Raw genomic sequence first — 20,307 nt, 5'->3', positions numbered from 1 at the left:
AAAAAAAATGTAACTAACTACCCATATGAGACATGCTATTGCATGCAAATCCTAAATAAACAGAGATAAAATAAAAACAAATCTAAGATGTTGATAAACAGTGTGGAAGGTTGGATGAAATCATACAAAAGAGGAAAGCATGTCGACAAAATTGTAAATGTGGTTATAATTGAAAAGGGCTCTCGTCCATTAATCTTTCTATCGAAGCATTAGTAGATTTAAGCTTACAACAAGCTTACAGTATTATTAGGGATAATCTTTTCTTGGCTGAATTTAATTTTCTCAAAAGTACCCTCAATCCCATTTGTTCTCCTCTTTTCTTTGGTCTATCTCCTCAACATGCTTTGACTTCTAATTACTTTTTCACTCTCACTAATCCACAGCTGAAAAGAGCCTTTTTGCTAGCCCGTTTTAACATATTTCCTTCCGCAGTACATTATGGTCGTTTTTTGTATATCCCTCGAGACAAACGTCTTTGTTTATTTTGTAAGGAAGTTCCAGACACTCTGTCTCATATATTATTTTTCTGTCCTTGTCATTCTTCTATACGAAAATTACATTTAGCCACCTGGTTTTCCTATTATTCTCCCTCATGTGAATTTTCTCTTTCAAGGTTTATGGAAGATGCTATTGGATCCTTGACATTTGCTGTTGCCAGATACCTGGCTCTTGTTCTTTCAAAAACTCCTGCTTTTAGACAAGTTAATTTGTCATTGTAAAATGTGTGACCTGTTTTTTTTCACTTGCTTTGGGAATCCCAGAACACTTTATAGTTGATCCTAAGCCATGATTCCTGAGTCATAGTACTGGTTGGTTGAGCAGTTTACTTTTTGTGGATAGATTTTTTTCTGATGCGTATCGCTTGTGTTGTACACTTTTTGGTGTTATTGTTTGTAGAATTTGCTATAGATGTATTTATGCCATTAAAGGTCTACTAACTACTACTACTAATTGAAAAGGGCTGGAAAAGCAAAGCCATGAAAGTCTACTGGATGAAAGTCAAGGCATTGCTGTACAGAGATAAATAAGGCGAGGCTGTCCTAAAATGTCTGCTGAGCATTCTTCTCACTGCAGACCTATTCAGATCTTAACTAAGTGTATAGGCAGAACATGTGGGGGAAGGAAGCTCTGCTCCATCCTGTTGTGCTCCCCTTGAAACTCTGGCTTTTGTCTCCAGGGTCAAGTGCTAGTTGTGGGGAGAGTTCCTCTCTCAGAGATTCCAGACCTTGGGCTTCCTTCTCCCTCTCCAGAGCAAGGGGAGGAGGTGGATCACGTTCAGCCAAGGTGCAGCCCTGGATGCAGCCAAGCCCTGTACTTTCCTTTTGTGCTCCACTTGTGGCATGCTGTATGAACCTCATTTTCAGCCTATTTTTCCCAAGATCTGTTCTGCCCTCCGGCCCGGAGACTGGCAGCTGAATCCTGAGCTACCCGGCATGTGGGACTGCAGTGGTGCCAAAAATGGCTGCTGTCACATCCAGCATGCTCCAGGCAGCTGCTGCCTCCTCCTTGAGACAAAAGGACTTTTGTCCCCTTACCCCAGGTAAAGCGAGTAGCCCCACAATGGGGCTACTCAATTCTACGTCAACCCGAAGGTCGGCGTAGAATTCACAGCCTCTGTGTCAGGCAGCCAGCCAAACATGGAGGCTGTGGATTCAGTGGAGCAAAGCTCCACCTGTCCCGCCCTGCTCCCTCCCCTGGAACTCCTCCTCCCACCCTATCATCGCCCTCCCTCTGCCTCCCCCCATCCAGGAATGCCTCCTCCCTGCCTTTTCCCATGCCCCTACCTACCTCTCTGATGCTCAGAGGTCTGCGCAACTGCCAAGCGCTGGAGCTCCGGTGCTCTACCAGTGCAAGTCCAGCGCCGGCCAGCATTGGGCTAGCACCAGTGGAGCACTGGTACTAGGGCCTGCAAATGTGCCTTTCAGTGAGCTGGTGTGCAAAGCTTAGGATTGGCCCCATGACCTCAGAAAGGATTTAAAAGTGAAGCACATTTCATTCTGTTCCTGTCAACTTACCTATTGTAGCACCCTGGGAGTGGCCCACATAATATAATGCATCTTGCTTAGTTTTCTGCAGAATAAAGTTGATTGTTGCTGGAACATCATATATCCCCATTTCATGAAAACTGCAATACACACACAAACAAAACAGAATCAAGATGTTTCCTAGCAAATACCATATTTGGGTTTCCTACACAGATACCACAGCATAGGGCAGTGGATCCCCCACTATCTGAAGTGGGGGGCCAGCAATTTTTTCTCTTAATGTGAAAGAGACAAGCAATGTTCCCCCCCCCCAAAGTTGCTCTATAGTTGCTCTGTTCCAAAGTTGCAGAAACAGATCTGTGCTCTATTCCATGGTGTAGCTAAGGGGGTGCAGGGGGTAGCAGTCGCACCAGGCAACAAGATTTGGGAGGGGGGCAACTAGCTCAGCTTGACACCAGTGGCCAAAATTGTGAAAAAAATTTGGTATGTATGAATAATACCGTTAAGTTATACATCATCAGAAAGGTAATTTAAAGCAAAGCACAATGAAATAAACCCCATTTGAATATCTGTATTCTATCAAAAGTTATGGCCAATTAACCAGAAAAAGAATACGCAACTGCCTTATGGAACAAAAAGTGGATTTTCTTGACTCAAAACTGACCCATGAAACTGATTGTTCTGAGAGCCAATGAGATGTTGTTATGATACTGCATGGAACCACTAAGGTGTTAATATGAGACAGCTCTCATTTCCATGTATCATAACACAGCTACTCCTGCTAACTGGTAAAGAGGTACTTTTTCAAGTGATGCTCCTCTTATATTTAGCAGGGGGAGAATAACAATCTCTCTTCAACCCAACACATGTCTCTAACCACTAGGGGGCACACTTTTTATTTATTTACTTAATTAAATTTGATTTTGTCATGGAGGGGGGCTACAAAATCTTCTTTGATCCCAGCAGATCAAGTGTGTGGTGAACTGCTGGGGCGGAGGAGGCAGGTTTCCCCCAACTTGCACTTTTTAAAAGGCCCTAGTGTGACGTCACTTCCAGTTGTGACATCACTTCCGGGGCATCATTTTGAGCTCTGCACCGGGCTACATGTTCATTAGCTACGCCACTGGCTCTATTATTACTGTTGTGTCTTTCTTGGAAATTTGCAGCAAACTGGTAGCCAATGGCTTACAGACCACCACTCTGAGTAGCACTGGTACTTCGAACAGGGCTTGATCATGTTTCCACTTACAAGGCAAGGTGGCAGGTTTATTATCCTGTGGAAAGAGTACAGAAACAAGCACTATATGTTTATTGCAATTAAAGGCATGCCCTGGTATTTGCAGGGGATGTGTTCCTAGCCCCCCTCCACGGATAGCATAAACCAGGGAATCCCCTACACAGCCCCACGCTCCTGCACCCATTTACAAGTTTTAAAGCTTATCCGGGTGAAATTCTTCTCCCTTAAACAGAGTGCTATAAGCCTACAGACGTATAGCATTTTAAGGCTGCCTCCTGGCAGCCATAACACTTGAAAAAATGTTCTGCTACATGTCTGAAGTGTGTGAGCATCTAGCACAGGACTGTTCTAGCCGCCTGACCTGCCTACCTCTTCGCAACCATCAGAAGATTGGTTAGTTCACCTTCACCCATTAGATCTGTTGGATGTAGACTAACACACAGACCAATCCTACCTAAGTCCCCATACGGCTATGCAATGGCATCAATGTGGTACCCGCTGTATCCTGCGGGGAAAGGGCCGGTATCCTGCGGGGGAATACCAACTCTTCCTTGAGATCACCTCATGCCCTTTTAGCAAGCCATGTAGATCGGGGAAAATTCATTTATTTGAGTGTGCAATGTTGGATATCTTTCCTACAAGCACACGTGAAATCAAACACAATTTTCAGAAAATTTGTCTTTTAAATGATAGTATCCAAAGAGATGGGGGGAAAACTATGGATCCGAAATGTTATGACATATGCGGATTGGTGGGAAGGAGGACATCTGATACTTTGACGGTTTACCCTGTGTGTGTAAAAATATTATTGTGGTAAGAAGGGGGATTTTTTTACAGGGGGGGGAGGGAGGAGCAGTAATTCTGCAACACCATGTGACAGTGAATATGGAAAGAAATAGGAAAGGTTGCAGTTCACCTCCACCTTGTGGCTGTCATGCAGAACTTCAACCACCAGGTTTAAGTGGAAAGAAAAGGGAAAGCAGAAGCTTTGTCCAGGCTTGGAATGTAGGTATCATGTTAGAATTCCACTCCACTTTCTCCCACTCAGAAACTTTGCACCATTGCTACTTATGAATGAGCACTTGCTTGCTTAAGACTCTTTTCCTAATATCCACAATTTTAACCTCCAAAGCAAGAAACATGAATTTGAAGTCATATTATTTGATCTGATTGTTCAACCAGGTTTTTGAATTATTAATTTTGTCTATAATGCTGGAATTTGTCATCATGATCTCTGTGTCAGCAACACGTTCTTCAACATGAAGCCCCAACATAGAGTCTCTTGGAGACACCCAAGATCAAAGCACTGGCACTAGCTCGACCTGATTCTCACCAGATGCTCCAGCCTTCCCAGCATCAAGATCACACGCAGTTATTAGGGTGCTGCCTGCGACACTGACCACTCCCTGGTGTGCAGCTGAGTGAAACTGCAAACAAAGCGACTGTCTCACATGAAAAAGGAAGGAAGACCTTGCACTGATCCCAGCAAGACCCGGGATAAGAGAAAAGTGGAGGAATTTGCACAAGCGCTTGAGGAATCTCTTCCAGGCCCGGTCGATGCAAATGCATCCAATAGATGGGAACATTTCAAGAATGCTGTTTATAATACCGCCTTGTCCATATTCGGCAAGAAGACAAACAAGACGGCAGATTGGTTTGAAGCCCACTCTGAGGAGTTACAACCAGTCATTGAGGAAAAGAGGAGAGCTCAAGCAGCATACAAGGCCTGTCCCAGTGAGCACAACCTGCAGGTCCTCCGAGCTGCTCGCAGACTGCCAGGAGATGTGCTAACGACTACTGGCTCCAGCTCTGATCCCAGACACAGATAGCAGCTGACACAGGCAACATCAAGGAGATGTATGATGGTAGCAAGCAGGCCCTAGGGCCAACACAGAAGAAAATTGCCTCTCTGAAGTCTGCCGCAGGCGAGGTCATCCAGGATCAGACGCAGCAGATGGAACGCTGGGTGCAGCACTACTCTGAGCTATATTCCCGAGAAAATGCAGTGACCAAGGAAGCGCTGAACAACATCGAGTGCCTGCCTGTGTTGGAGGAGCTTGACAGTGAACCAACCCTAGCAGAACTTCACGTGGCCCTGGACTCCCTCGCATTTGGCAAGGCACCTGGGAAAGACAGCATCCCTGCTGAAGTCCTAAAGTCCACCCAGGCTCCTCAGCATCATCAGGTCTTTCCACAAGGACATGAAGGGCACTGTTGTCTTTGATGGCTCCACATCAGACCCCTTTGACATCTGAAGCGGAGTGAAGCAGGGCTGTGTTCTTGCACCAACCTTGTTTGGAATTTTCTTTGCTGTCCTGCTGAAGCAGGCCTTTGGAACTGCAACAGAAGGCATCTATCTCCGGACCAGATCAGACGGAAAGCTCTTCAACCTCTCCAGACTGAGAGCAAAGTCCAAAGTCCAGCTGAAATGTCTGCGTGACTTCCTCTTTGCCAACGATGCAGCTGTCACTACCCACTCTGCCAAAGATCTCCAGCAGCTCATGATTCGTTTTAGCAAGGCCTGCCAAGATTTTGAACTGACTATCAGCCTGAAGAAAACACAGGTCATGGTTCAGGATGTGGACTCACCTCCCTGCATTACAATCTCTGCACATGAACTGGAGGTTGTCCATGACTTTGTGTACCTTGGTTCAACTACCTCCGACACTGTTTCTCTTGATACAGAGCTAAACAAATGCATCGGTAAAGCAGCTACCACATTTTCCAGACTCACAAAGAGAGTCTGGTCCAACAAGAAGCTGACGGAACATACCAAGATCCAGGTCTACAGAGCTTGCATTCTGACTACACTTCTGTACTGCAGCGAGTCATGGACTCTTCGCTCACAACAGGAGAGGAAACTGAATGCTTTCCATGCGCTGGCTCTGACGCATCCTCGGCATCACCTGGCAGGACAAAGTTCCAAACAACTCAGTCCTGGAACGACCTGGAATCCCTAGCATGTATGCACTGCTGAAACCGTGACGCCTGCATTGGCTCGGTCATGTCGTGAGAATGAATGATGGCCAGATCCCAAAGGATCTCCTCTATGGAGAACTCGTGCAGCAAAAACGGCCTACAGGTAGACTACAGCTGCGATACAAGGACATCTGCAAGAGGGATCCGAAGGCCTTAGGAATGGACCTCAACAGGTGGGAAACCCTGGCCTCTGAGCGGCCCGCTTGGAGGCAGGCTGTGCATCATGGCCTCTTCCAGTTTGAAGAGACACTTGGCCAACAGACTGAGGCAATGAGGCAAAGAGACAAAGAAGGAAAGCCAGGGAGACAGACCAGGGACAGACTGCAGTTGCTCCCAGTGTGGAAGGGATTGCCACTCCCAAATTGGCCTTTTCAGCTACACTAGACACTGTGCCAGAACCACCATTCAGAGTGGGATACCATAGTATTTCGAGACTGAAAGTTACCAACTAAGAAGAATGCTGGAATGGGTTTATCAGTAAGTATGGATAATAACAACTCAGGATTCACACTAGGTAGGCAATCAACTTTGTAAATCTTTTTCAAATAACTAACACGTTTGCCATTTTCTCTTTTTGTAATCAGTAAAGATGCACTTGACCTTCTTGGTGGCCATTTATTTGGAAGCTCTGAAAAGTTTTTGATTTGAAGTTAACTGTATGAAATGAGTCTCTATGTTTATGAAAACCTCACTGCAATGAGTTAATAGTTACTGGACTCAAGGAATAAAACTGCAGAGGGGTAGAAGGCAAAAGTGCACCTTCATCAAAAAATTTTCCCATCTATTCAAACTGTGAACTCTTTCCTGGGCTTACCTGAAATTCCAAAATTGTTCCTGATCGATAGACAGATACTGGTTCCTTCTAGACCAGGTGGTCCCTCTGCAATTTAGAATCCAGACATCATAGCCAGCATCTGCTAGGAAAAATGCTGGACTGTTGCTGGGGAGATTTGCAATCAAGCACCTGCCCTCAGTCAGGAAACCATGTACCAGTAATACAGCTGGCCGATGCCCTGGAAAAGAAACAGAAACTGTGGAATCTGAGGTTAGTCATTTTGCCTTGACAACAAGGTGGCACCTGGGAGGTGTATTCTGGACCTGGACATCTTCGGCAGCACAATCCTGAATTACCCCCACACCCCACTGCCAATACAATGTGCTGCATCCTCTGTGGGGGCCAGTCATGGAAATATTGGAGGATCCCACATCCTGGGGTAAGCGTCCATTCAGCCAATGGGTCACCTTGGATCTGCACCAGCCTCATTGCTGGGGGGGGGGGGAATGACGACAGCAGCATAACCCCTTGCTGTCTATATCCACCTTGTTGATACAGATAGCACTGTTCTGCCCAGCATTCTTCTCCAGCCCCTCCCAAACACTCCACTGTTCCTCTCACAACCCACGCACATTCCACCCCCACTACCTGATAACCGTCCCCAACAGGGACAGCATGCTCGGGCAGGGAGACAACAGTGCCACTTCCTCTTGCAGCAGCACTCACAAAATGGCCGCCACTGGCACATGACATGTGCTGTCACCAACCATTTCACAACAGAATGCTGCCATTAAATCTAAAAACCATACTAGACATGCAGTTAATTGCATCATGTGACCCAATTTTGAGGGGGGGTATTCTTATATATAAAGACTATCAGAATGCTCTGATAACTCTGAATGGGCCTTTCATTTGAGTGAACATAGATCATATACCCAGCTGCCCCAATAAAAAAAAAATCACAGGAGTAGGGGAACCAACAGTGGTTCACAAGACTGCAATCCTTTTCTCACAGTTCTGTTTTGCGTGAACAAACTTCTCTCAGTCACTCCCCTCCCCTCTCATTCAGCCAAAATGAAACCAAGACAGACAGACAGTCAGACAGACAGACAGACAGACAGACACACACACACACACACACACACACACACGCCCCTGCAGGCTGCCCTTTTTTCATTGGAAGCCAGCCATGATTGTAGCAAAACTGCTGGCTGCTTCCCTATGTATTGTAATGTGTGCATACGTGCTGCTTAACTCATTGACTAGGCTCGAAAAGAAAGGAGTGGAGCAGAAAGGCAAGGCATTTTTTCTATTTACTTGCTTGGTCCTTGGGCTTTTTCTTTCTTGTTGGGTTCAGTGTGGCTCTGCCACTCCTGCCTCTCCTGACTACATCACTGCAGCACAAGCACAGCTAAGGCTAACTTCATGTATGCTCATGTGGTCCTGTAGTCATTCAGAATCTTACAGAGGGAAGCAACTGTCCTGTAGTTACTCTGATGACACTGAATGGGTTTTTCATTTCCCTGAACGCAAATTATATGCCAGACTGCCCCAATAAGAGAATTACAGGAGGAGAAGGGGAACCCACAGTGGTTCACAAACTGAAATCCTTTTCTCACAATTCTCTTTTGCATGAAAAAAGCCTCCCAATCACTCCTCTCATTCAATGCAAACGCACATTCACACCCCTGCAGGCTGGGATGAAGAGAAGTGACACTGCAGCCCTTCCTGCCCTGAAATAACAGTAGATCAATCATATGAGGTGGATTGATTTGGATTGAAAACATGGGCAGGAGAAGGAAAAGGCAGCGAGCTGGCAGCAGTTCCTCACTGAAGGTCTCTAAACAACTTCGATTGGACCAAATAACATCTTGGAACGAGACTGTAAGTGTTACTCCCAACCCTGTTTCATCTAACAACTCGGGCTACCTAGAGACTGAAACTGATTTGGAGGGGGAAGAACATAACAGCATACCATGTTTGGGAAACACTAAGAATGGGTCCTGCCCTGAAGTGATCTCACTAAATGTTTATGCTCATGAGAATGCACTGGGAGATAAGGACCTAGCTCATGGGGACCAAGAGGAACTGGTGGACCTTGAACCAGGCAATACCTCCGTCTTAACTCTTTTGGGAGATCACTCCCTTGTTGCGGCTAGAACAGTTTTGGCAATCTTTCGGGAACTTAAGTTTATATCCTCCCAAATTGATGCACTACAAAAGAAGTTGCAGGAGCAATCAGCCCCAAGACCCAAGGGCAGCTCTCCAGCAACAAGCTTATAGCCACACGCAGATAATGCCCAAGGACGCCTCTGTCTCTGCGAAAGAATCTAGGATCAAACCTGTCTCTCTGCCTAAAGCTGCTGGCTCTCGTTCATGCTGTTTCCAAGCAAACCAAATTCTTCTGGAGGTTGGCAGAGTGCCAGTAAATTATGGAAAATGGAGGGACAGGTTCTGTGTAAAAATTTCTTTAAGTAAACTTTTATGTATGGACCTTAATCAAATTGACATGATAAGTGCCCATTGGCTAAGAAGTCCTGCATCTAGAGTCAGACTCCTTTTGTCTTTTGACACCTCTACAATTCCCCTGACTCTGTTTCGGATGAGAAGGTTTCTCAGCACATTTAAAATAACAGCGAAGAGAGTCTTCTCTGATTTCTCTGACTCTAATCAAGAGCTGCTGCCCTCCTCCACACATAGCTTGAAACCTCTGACCACTGTGCCGTCCTCCATCCCTGCACAAAGTGATTCTTGGCTGCCTGCCCAGACAGCTGATAAGACTGCAGCAACATCCCCCTCTAATGAGCAAACAAATTCTCCGAGTCCAAATATAATAAAGAACACTATTGAAAGGGACTCAGCTACCTTGCAAAGCCTAACCTTTTGCCTAGAAACTGCCTTAACTAAGCTGAATCGCTCTTCCAACCTGCGATATCCAGGGACTGACAAAGACATATGTGGAAAGCTTTCCCCGGCCGCTCTGCCAGAGTCCCATCTGATGTATACATTTGCCACACGGCAGGAACAAATGAGGGAGACTAAATCTAAGTCGGTAAGCTACCCTTTGGATGTTAATGAAACAGCTGATGCCATTGTGGGCACAATGCCTGGAAATCCTAGGTTAGACCTTCCAATACAGCTCGATGCCACTGAGCTGGATAGTATGGAAATTGCTGAAGAATCCAATAACCCATGGAATTTGGCAGATCTGTCTGAAACTCCAGACTATCTTTCATCCATAGAGCTGACTGCTAAAAGAGTTTCAACTGCTTCTGTAGGTTTGAACCAATGACCCCCTGCAACACTAAATGACCAACTGGTCAGGACAGATCATATGGGTTCACCTTCAATAAGGTGCCCTGAGAGGGTCATTAACTCAACTATAGAGCCACAAGATGAGATGCCTGACATAGATATGGAATGTGCCAGGAAACATCCTTCTAAGAACTCTATGCTCAGCTCTGAGGTGACTACAAATACTGGTGATGTTCCCCATTGTCCACCTAATGACCCTCCACAAACTATGATGTCTCCTCGGAAAACTGGCTCTCTCAGCAGCAACACAAGCTTCCAGTCAACAGATCTATCTCTGCTCCTGGACATCGATGAGGACACACTGAGGGAGGCCCTGGAGGCATTTAGACTTCTTCCCCGACAGGAACAACTAAGGATGGTCAAGAAATTGGAGACGGTATGGCAAGAACTAACTGACATTATACTGACCCCTTGCTGCTCTGTATCATCTAAGAGCTTACCTCTTCACGAGACCATACAACTTTTATTCCAGATGCGGCCCCTCCTCAGAGGCGATCTCTCCAGGCAGAGATTCATCAGGAGCCTCCAGCTGGAGGTAGTCTGACCTCCTCTCAAGGTTTATCATCTGTCAACGTGGCTCAGATCTCTGAGCCTATGGAACTGCCTTTGAATAATCTGGACTCACCATCTACAGAGTCCATTGTCAGTGGCCCTTTCCAACCAATGGTCGTATTGGAGAAAGCAGCGGCAGAGACATGTAATTCACTTCCACCAACTAAACAACAGACAGTATTTGCTAATCTAGGGGAAGCTACAGCACAATTACCACAGCTCTCATCAGAGGATATTCTATCTAGCCAATTGGTGGCGATACCTTCTACACCTGACTGCACTCATCTTCTCCCAGTAACCAAGATAGCCCCAGAAGGGGCAAATCTGCTGAACAACCTAGATGCCAAGTCAAGACTGTCTAAGGACACTACCCCTGAAAAAGGGACACGACATCCTCTTATAAGAAATCAGAGGGATCCAGATACTCAAATCCTCTCAACTTCAACTTCTTCAGACTGACTTTCACCTACCCCTCCCAGAGCATTCCACAGGGCCAGCTGAAAATCCTTTCCTGGAACATCGCTGGTTGGTTTGCAAAGACTCGTGGAAAAGAGCTAGATCCTGTTTTAAGAGACCGAGATATTATTTTACTGCAGGAAACTTGGGCAATTAGACCTATTGAGTTTGATGGGTTTGTTTCTATATCTTTACCTGCACGGAAGAATGCAGTAAAAGGCTTCCCAGTTGGAGGCCTTGCTATATTAGTGAAACCTGTTTTCAATCATGAATTGCTATTTATGGCTGATAGTGTTTGCAAAATACAAGTGATCAAGGTGAAGCTAATGCCCCAAAGCATAATGATAATTAACATATATATGCCTCCTTTAAAAGATAAATCTGCAACTGAAAAGCAATGGGCCTATCTTAGTGGTATAATCAATAACCTGACTGGTAAATTTCCCTCTTATAAGATTCTAATCGCAGGAGATTTCAATTCCAGGGTGGGGCATAATTCTGACATCTTTCATCAACTTTGGGATTTACCTACTGACATGATATTGCCAGAGACCTATCTATTCGAAAGGCAATCGAAAGATAGAACAATTAATGCTGTGGGGCTGCTTCTAGCCAAATTTTGTATCACTTATGGCCTCACTTGGCTAAACGGCTTAGACGCATTGGGGCATAATGGAGAATTCACTTACATCTCATCTAGAGGTGCAAGTGTCATTGATTATATCTTGGTTCCTCCTCAACTCCTTCCCCAGATAGCAAACTTTTGTGTTGGATACCCTCAGTCTAGTGACCATCTTCCTCTGCTGTATGATTTAGACTATCTCCCAAATCATTATCATAACACTAACACCCAGGAGGAAGAAGGTTACCCAAACATAACAAAAAGAATTAAATGGGACCCAGACTCTAAGGACTCATTTTATATATTTATACAAGCCAAGGAAATCCCTCAGTTGTCCACTCTGGATCAACCAGGGATTGTCCACTTTTTCGAGGATTTAATATCTACTCTCTTGAAAGTATTAGGTAAGATCCCCTCATCCCGAAGAGCTGAGGGTGGGCGAGATGACTCTAAGATTGATCAGATCTGCCTATCTCTAAAAACTGCCGTTTGCAGCACTTACAAAAAATTTAGAGACACTAACAGTAAAACACTTCTACGCCAATATTTCAAGCTGACTGCCCACCTGAAGGAAGCTGTCAGAGTCTCGATCCATCGTATTGCAGAAGCAAGATGGTCACTGCTAATCAATGCTATCGGATCAAAAAATGCTAAGAGTTTTTGGCAAATTATATCAGGCTGTTTTCATAAAGAGTCAATTGGTACTACCACAATCCCTGCCAAATTGCGGGAATCGCACTTTAAATCAATTTTCTTTGATGAATCCAAATCAACCTCTGCTATTCAGGCATCCATCCCGCCAGACCTCCCAGACTGGCCTGCTGTCTCAGAGGATGAGATCCTTTCAATTATTAACCAGCTAAAACATGGTAAAGCAGCTGGCCCAGATGCAATTCCCTCAGATATCTATAAAGCAGCACCAGACTGGTGGGCACCAATCATCGCAGAACTATTCACAAGAATCAATAAATTTGGAGTAATTCCAGAATCCTGGACCAGATCAATCTTGCTCCCTATTTTCAAAAAAGGAAATAAGAACCTTCCCTCTAGCTACAGGCCAATAAGCCTTTTGGATGTCGCAGGGAAAATGTACGCATCCCACTTATTGGAAAAACTTTCTTCCTGGATATCTGAGTATAACATCATAGGTCCAGAGCAAGCAGGTTTTAGACCAAACAAGTCCACAATCGACCACTGTGTGATATTGTCCCACTTAATTTTCAAACAGGTTACTCAAAATAAATCTCGACTCTATGTGGCATTCCTGGATTTAAAGTCTGCCTTTGACTCTATTGATAGGGACAGACTCTGGGAAAAACTTGAGAAGATGGGACTTGACAAAAGACTATTAGAATTAATTTGTGTCCTACACCTAAACAAGTACAGTTTGGCTGTACTTGTCGTAAGAGGCGACTAAACAGCCACCGGGTAGATGGGACTCGTCAGCCTGGGAAGGCAGCTCATCTGAGAGAAGGAAAACTCTGATCCCAAACCTCCACTGCCTTGTGGCTACATTCAGTTATGGAAAAGGCTTCAGGAGTCAACCTCGAGGCAAAATCCGGAGCTGGAGTCCCTGAGGCAGTTCATGACTGAACAGTCACGTTCTGGCAACTCCTGCGATGCCGCTGGAACCAACCGTATTGGCCTCTGCCTTTCCATTGGACCATTTCAGCGACGTGGAGAGGGGGGATTTGCTGCATGGGTAACAGCCTATCCTCCATACCTACTTTACCCAGGCTTCGCGCACTGGAGAGGACACTCTGTTCCAGAACCACCATTCAGAGCGTGACACCATAGTCTTCTGAGACTGAAGGATGCCATCAACATCTAAACACTTCCTGTCAAGTGAAATTATCCCCACAGGGTGACCTTTCAGCTCCAATCCCGATCAACAAGGGGGTTGTGTGCTGGCACCCACTTTGTTCATCCTTTTCATCAATGATTTGGCCCCCTTCTTTACATAGCTTGACTCGCATTGCCCCAAACTAGGATTGGTAGACGTCCCTTTACTTTTATATACTGACGACATGGCTCTGATCTCACATACAAAAATAGGCTTATGGAGACTGGTCAAAGCCTGCATTGAATATTTTACAACAAACTCTTTGCAGTTAAATTATGAAAAGTCTAAAATTATGGTATTTGGGAACTCTTGGAAACCACAATCTTGGCTTTTCAGTGGAAAATTTATACAGCAGGTCAAGGAATTCCAGTACCTTGGTCTTCAATTTCATTACAAGCATTCCTGGTCCTCTCATAGGTGTGCACTTATACATATATTTGTGTACTATTTAGGTTTATACCATCTACGATTTTTGTACAGAGTTCTCACCTATCAAATGTTTATGCCTAATAAAGGTTTTGTTGACTGTTGACTGTTGACAATCTTATGAATAGTAGACTCAAACAGTTGTACAAACACTCTCGCCTCCTCATAAAATACCTTTCGGTCCAGGACTGTGCACTCCATATGGAATTCTGTTTACTTGTAGGTAGTAGCCATCGGCTGTCACGATTTGATACTCTTCACTGGGGTATCCCCAATAGTTAATGATTTCATTCTGCAGGAAAAGAAAATGACGTTGATTCTAAAAGTATCCAGGAGTACTGCTAAGCAACTTGACTGGCCCAGCGTTCTCATATTTTTTAATGAAGTATCATGAAATAGTAACAAGTTATCTATCAGAACTGTCTACTAGTACTAATGCATTTCCTCATGCCTTCTCCCTGCTAAGCTGCAGTTAGTATCTGAACGGAGCATCAATGCCCTACAAAAATAGAATTCTTAAGTTTGAGAGCATTGATACTGTAATGGAAGATCAGAAGATCATCAGGTGGATGATGTGGTGTTGACAGCAATTCCATGTTTTGACAGCTATTTGACAGCTCTGGGAAGGGCAGGGCTGGCTCCACAGCTGTAATCAATCAAGGCCAGTGGAGACCTGGATGGACACCTGAGCTTAATTCGACCTTGATGGGACTTTGAATGGACATGGACTGAAGAGATGGCTCACCTGAGCCTATTTTGGACTGAACAAGGAGCTAAGGAGGTAGCTCACAGCTGAGCTGCATTTGGACTTAATGGGACATACAAGGATAAAAGGCAGCTTCAGAAGGAGCAAAGCTACCCAGACAGAGCTACTCTGACCCAGAGGGATATGCTACCTGACCCATACCTATGAGAGAAGGGGATTGCCAGGACTCTGCTGGAGGACACAGAAGAGAGAACTGCCAGGACCCTGCTGGAGGAGACACTCTGCTGGAGAGGAGAGACTCTGCTGCAGAAGACTGAATTAGGAAGACTGGACTGTGATTTGGAGATTAGACCAGATTGCACATGGACTGGAGACTTTGGACCTTCACCCACTGAGTTATGTGGAGTTTTGGGGAGGGAAAGCCTCTGGACAAGAGGACTTGCAGGAGTGCCTGTGTTTGTAACAATAAATGCTTGTTAATTACTCAACTGATAAGGAGTTCTGTTCATTTCTTTGCACACCACAGCTGTTCTTGGAAAAGAAGGGTGTTAATTAGCCAAAAGTGGGCATTAGAAAGGAGTTGGAATATTTAAACCAAACAGATACATTAATAAAATATCTTACACCCCAATCTTAATAGGGCCTAACGTTGACAGTTCTCTCAATCCATCAGCATAAGTTCTGGGCTTACCACTAGAACAGGGGTCGGCAACCTTAAACACTCAAAGAGCCAGTTGGACACATTTTCAGGAGGGAAAAAAACCTCTGGAGCCACAAAACCCTTTTGACATCTAAAATGAAGATAACACTGCTTATATAGTGTTTTTTTTTTTAACCTTTATGCTCTTATAGGTCCCATTTTTATAATGTAGCCCCCTCTTGTAGCTTTTAGTTAGTTTTCTCATACATTCTTGTCCTGTGTTTTCAGATGCCTGGTCCTCTATGGGGTTTTGCCTGATTCCAAGGCCATTCTCTGTCTGGAGAATTATGCGCACTTTAAGCAAATTAGCTCCCCTTCTTTTCCCCAACAAATGACCCTGGTTCTGCCCTGCAGTCCTGCTGGACCCCACCTCCAGGGTAGCTTGCCTGTTCAACCTGCAGAGGTCCTCTCTCCTGCCAGCAGCCTCCCACCACTACAGCAGACCCTGGGTCATCAGCAGGTCTTAGGCACAGCAGCCACACTTCAAACTCATGTCTCCAGCAGTCCATTAGTCACAAAGTCAGTCAGAGTATCCAGGGCAGAGTCCAAAGTCAACAAGCCAAGTCACAGTCCAAAGTCAGATTCCAAAGTAAGTCAGTCAAATCAGAGTGTCAAAGTCAATAAGCCAAGTCAGTCTCCTCTCCAACCTGTACTCCTTCTACAACCCACAACCCCTTCCTGCCTCAGGTGCTCCTTATATCCCTGAGGGCCCTATTGCCTTCAAGTGGCTGCAGCTGTGCAGCACACTCCGCTGGATGCCCAGGCCTTACCCTTAAAGGGGCCACTGCTGACACCACATCTACCTCCTCACCAGATTTTCCTCCATTCCAATAGATATGGCGGTTATGATGTCTGCTTATCTTACATGGATACTAAAGAACTCCCCCCACCTTCCAGAGGCACCCTGCTGGAAGGAAAAAAGGACACAGACTCCAGAGGTGGGGAAGAGAAGAAGCCAGAGCTGGGGGGGAAGGTGGGGGAGGCAGCTTCTACCCTGCCAGCCTGCCTGTCCTTCCTCACTCAGGCTGCAACCCTCTTCACACTATCCTGGGAGTAAGCTCCATTGACTACAATGGGACTTCTGAGCAGACAGAAGTCTCCCCAATCTGATTTGATTGCTGAGAATAGCCATTGCCCTGCTAGGAGATGCTGGTCTTGTCCAGACCACAATAAACAACCAAAGGAAAAATGGTCAATTGTAGTGAAAGGCATACTGCCTAGTTCATCATTATGGTGAACCACTGCACAGGAATGGATGGACGTGAGAAACAAAACATATGGTCCATGCAGCTAAGCCCCCTGTCTATGGTACCACTGATGAATTCAAGCTCTGTGAGTTATCCAGATCCTGGAATGTGGAAGGAAGTTTGAGTCAAACACTTTATGTATGATGTGTCCCTTTGAAATAACCTGAGCAGGGATGAAGCTCCTTCTGAGAAACATCCTGAAAATTGGTTTGAATGAAAAGCATGAGATTCTCCCATGATAGCGCAACGTACAACCAGTATTTAAAACGCATCTGAATAAGTAACTTACAACATTCATAAATCCTTGAGGATTCAGGTGTCTCTTTCTTATTAATTCCTCCATATTTGCAGACTGTGGGATCCAGCATGCGAACACCATAAACAGCCACATTGTAGACCTGTATAAGATAATATCAGTAATTTCAGTATTTATAGTGTCTAGCCTCTGAAAATATCTGTTTAGAGAATCAAAGAAAGGTTTGAAAGCTGAGAGGGACTGCAGAGAGAAGCCTGATTTGTCCATTGCCTTCCTTGCAGGCATGTAAGCCTCTGCCAGGGATTCTGCTGGTATATTTACTACCTGCCTTGCTGCCCCTGGTCTCCTTGCCTGAGCTTGGCAGCAACATTGGTAGTACTCCCCAAGCTGGTGGTGCTGGGCAGTAGCATAGCAGGAGGGGAATCACAGCACTAAGTTTTTGTAGGCGCCTAAACATGCCATACAAGCAGCCCATCCTCCTTCACTTTGGAGCCATTCCAGGTGGTGAGAGCAAAATAGAGGAGCAAGCCTTGTTCCATTTTACAAATGCTGCTGCAACTTTGGTCCAATTTGCAAATGCTTGGCAGAGGTCTATTTTCTAAAACACGAGGATATCATCCTCGTTTCCATGTGAAACAAAGTCCCAAAGAGATGGAAATTAAGGAGCTAGGAGATGTCACTTATTACTTGGGTATGCAAGTGGACAGAGAGTAAGATGGAAGTTTTCTTTTCAGTCAGAAAACAAAGATTTTGGACTTGTTGGAGTCACTAGGACTCAAAGATGCACACCCAACAGCTACACCAATGGAGACCAACTTTCTTAAACAAAAGGATGAAAGTGAAACTTTTCCAAACAATACACAATACAGAGAAGCAATAGGCTGGTTGCTTTACCTGTCCAACAAAACCAGGTCAGACATTGCTACTGCTGTAGGGATTTTGAGCAGAAAAACTAATTCTCCCACAAAATGGGACTGGCTTGGAGTTAAAAGGTTGCAAGGTGCCTGAAAGGCACCCAAGACTTCAGACTGAAGTTGCCAGCCAGTGTAAAGCCTAAATTAGTAGTCTACACCGACTCAGATTGGGAAGAAGACAGAGCTGAACGAAAGTCAACCAGTGGACATGTGGCTCTGTATGGGGGTTGAGTAATAAACTGGGCAAGCAGGAAACAAACCTCTCTTTCTTCTACAGAGGCCGAGTACATGTCTGCATCAGAAACATGCAGAGAACTAATGTGGCTTTGTCAGTTATTAAGTGATTTGGGCATAGATGAATAAAAGCCAATCCAAGTGTTTGAAGACAACCAGAGTTGTATCAGATTGGTACAATCAGAAAGCCAAAATGCACACACAAAGCACATAGATATCAGAAATCACTTTGTGTGCGATATGATCAAGAAAGGACTTGTCAGGATGGACTACTGTCCAAACCAAGAAATGATAGCAGGCATCCCGAATAAGCCACTAGCAAGAAATAAATTCCAGAGTCTACGAGAAAGTATGAATCTGCTAGACTCGTGCATCCAGAGTTGAGAAGGGGTGTTGGAGTTGGTGCAACTCTGTCTGCTGTCCAGAGGGGGCAGGATGCTGTCCAGAAGGGGTCAAGCTATGGCCCAGTGACGCTGACCTTTCTACCTGTTCTCTCTGTGATCCTTGTGGGGTGTGGCCCTAACCCTTTATCCTTCCCTTCTGCTCTGGGCACTTCCTCTTGTCCTCAGACCACCAACCTGTTAAGATGGCGCACACCAGGGGTCTCATCCCCAGGCCATCTTGAGCACAAGGCATGCAGGGCGAGGCAGCTCCAGGGCCTTGCTATCTCTAAGTAATAGCTGAACCTCTGATCCTAATCAGATGCTATAAATATACACTCAATGGAACTGTAAGTTAATAACTTCTTTTTTGCAACTTTAACAAGCCATTGCCTCTTTGTCTTTTTTATTGATTAGCAGTCAGCCGGGTGAGGGAGGTTCCCTTGGGTGATACCCAAAGGGGGGAGTCCACTACTTAAGCTACTCTGCTTCCCTCCCCAAAGAAGAAACTATTTTTAATTTCCTCCAACAAAGAGGAGGCATTACGGGGAGGCAGGAGGCAGGGAGAGTGTGGGTGGATACACACCAGGGGAGGGAGGGAGCAGGGAGGGATCAGTAGAATCAGCCTGACGGCACGCTTCACAAATGAGAGTAGGGCATCGAGATCTTCATGAAACTTGTGCTATACTTCATCCGGATTCCTCATTGTGGGTGTGTAGGCACTGATCATCCCGGTAGTGGCTTGCTTTCCTCCCGGTAGTAGGAGATGCAGTATCATAAGTTGGTCATTCACACCCTTGGGAAGACTGGAAATTTTGCGGACAAGATAATTCTTGACCGCAAAGCCAACTCCAGATTCACGATGTTTGTCACTGCTACATCCACACCAGAAGAATGTGTAACCGCCTCCTGTTTCTGTAAGCTGACTTCGTTGGCTAGACGAGTTTCACACAGGGCCGCAATATCAATGTTAAATCTTGCGAGCTCTCTAGCGACCAGGGCTGTTCTTCTTTCTGGTCACTCTGCTGAGGGGTTCTCTTGAAGCACGTGAACGTTCCATGTGCCAATAGTGAGTGGTGTCACCTTGCGTTTGGAAGTTTTGTTGTTCGACCACATGCAATGGAATCCCCTCCAGCCACGGTAAGCTAGTCAGGGTTATGTGAAGCAAACAATGTTTAGGGCACATTTTCTAGCCCCTTCCTCTGCTGCGGAGGTGAGCAGTGCGGTCCTAAAGAGGGCTGCTCAGTCACTCAGGTAGACGCTGAATCCAGCTGTTGCTGATGATGACCATTAGACCATGTCATCAATGTCAAAGCGTACCATGTCGCTTGCAGAAACCGCCTTCATGACCATTGGTTCTATTCTAGTAGGACTCATCTGCTCAATCCGCCGAAGTCATAAGAACATAAGAACAGCCCCACTGGATCAGGCCATAGGCCCATCTAGTCCAGCTTCCTGTATCTCACAGCGGCCCACCAAATGCCCCAGGGAGCACACCAGATAACAAGAGACCTCATCCTGGTGCCCTCCCTTGCATCTGGCATTCTGACATAACCCATTTCTAGAATCAGGAGGTTGCGCATACACATCATGGCTTGTAACCCATAATGGATTTTTCCTCCAGAAACTTGTCCAATCCCCTTTTAAAGGCGTCTAGGCTAGATGCCAGCACCACATCCT

At 45.4% G+C, this 20,307-nt stretch overlaps 1 protein-coding gene across 1 annotated transcript in view; it reads right to left on the bottom strand.

Moving 5' to 3' along the window:
- Positions 1-17,234, bottom strand: part of LOC136644324 (putative lysosomal acid lipase/cholesteryl ester hydrolase) — a 30,639-nt gene extending 13,405 nt beyond the window's left edge. Inside the window, exons 1-4 of the mRNA XM_066620100.1 lie at positions 17,133-17,234; positions 14,365-14,482; positions 7,016-7,214; positions 2,016-2,125 (exon numbers count right to left, since the gene is read on the bottom strand). Coding sequence (XP_066476197.1) covers positions 2,016-2,125; positions 7,016-7,214; positions 14,365-14,482; positions 17,133-17,234 — 529 coding nt within the window. The remainder of the gene's footprint in view (positions 1-2,015; positions 2,126-7,015; positions 7,215-14,364; positions 14,483-17,132) is intronic.
- Between the last annotated feature and the right edge of the window lie 3,073 nt (positions 17,235-20,307).

This window comes from Tiliqua scincoides, chromosome 3 (genome assembly GCF_035046505.1).
Source record: "Tiliqua scincoides isolate rTilSci1 chromosome 3, rTilSci1.hap2, whole genome shotgun sequence".
NCBI classification, from domain to species: domain Eukaryota; kingdom Metazoa; phylum Chordata; class Lepidosauria; order Squamata; family Scincidae; genus Tiliqua; species Tiliqua scincoides.
Note: the sequence above shows the minus strand (reverse complement) of the source record. Positions and strands in the feature narration are given on the sequence as shown.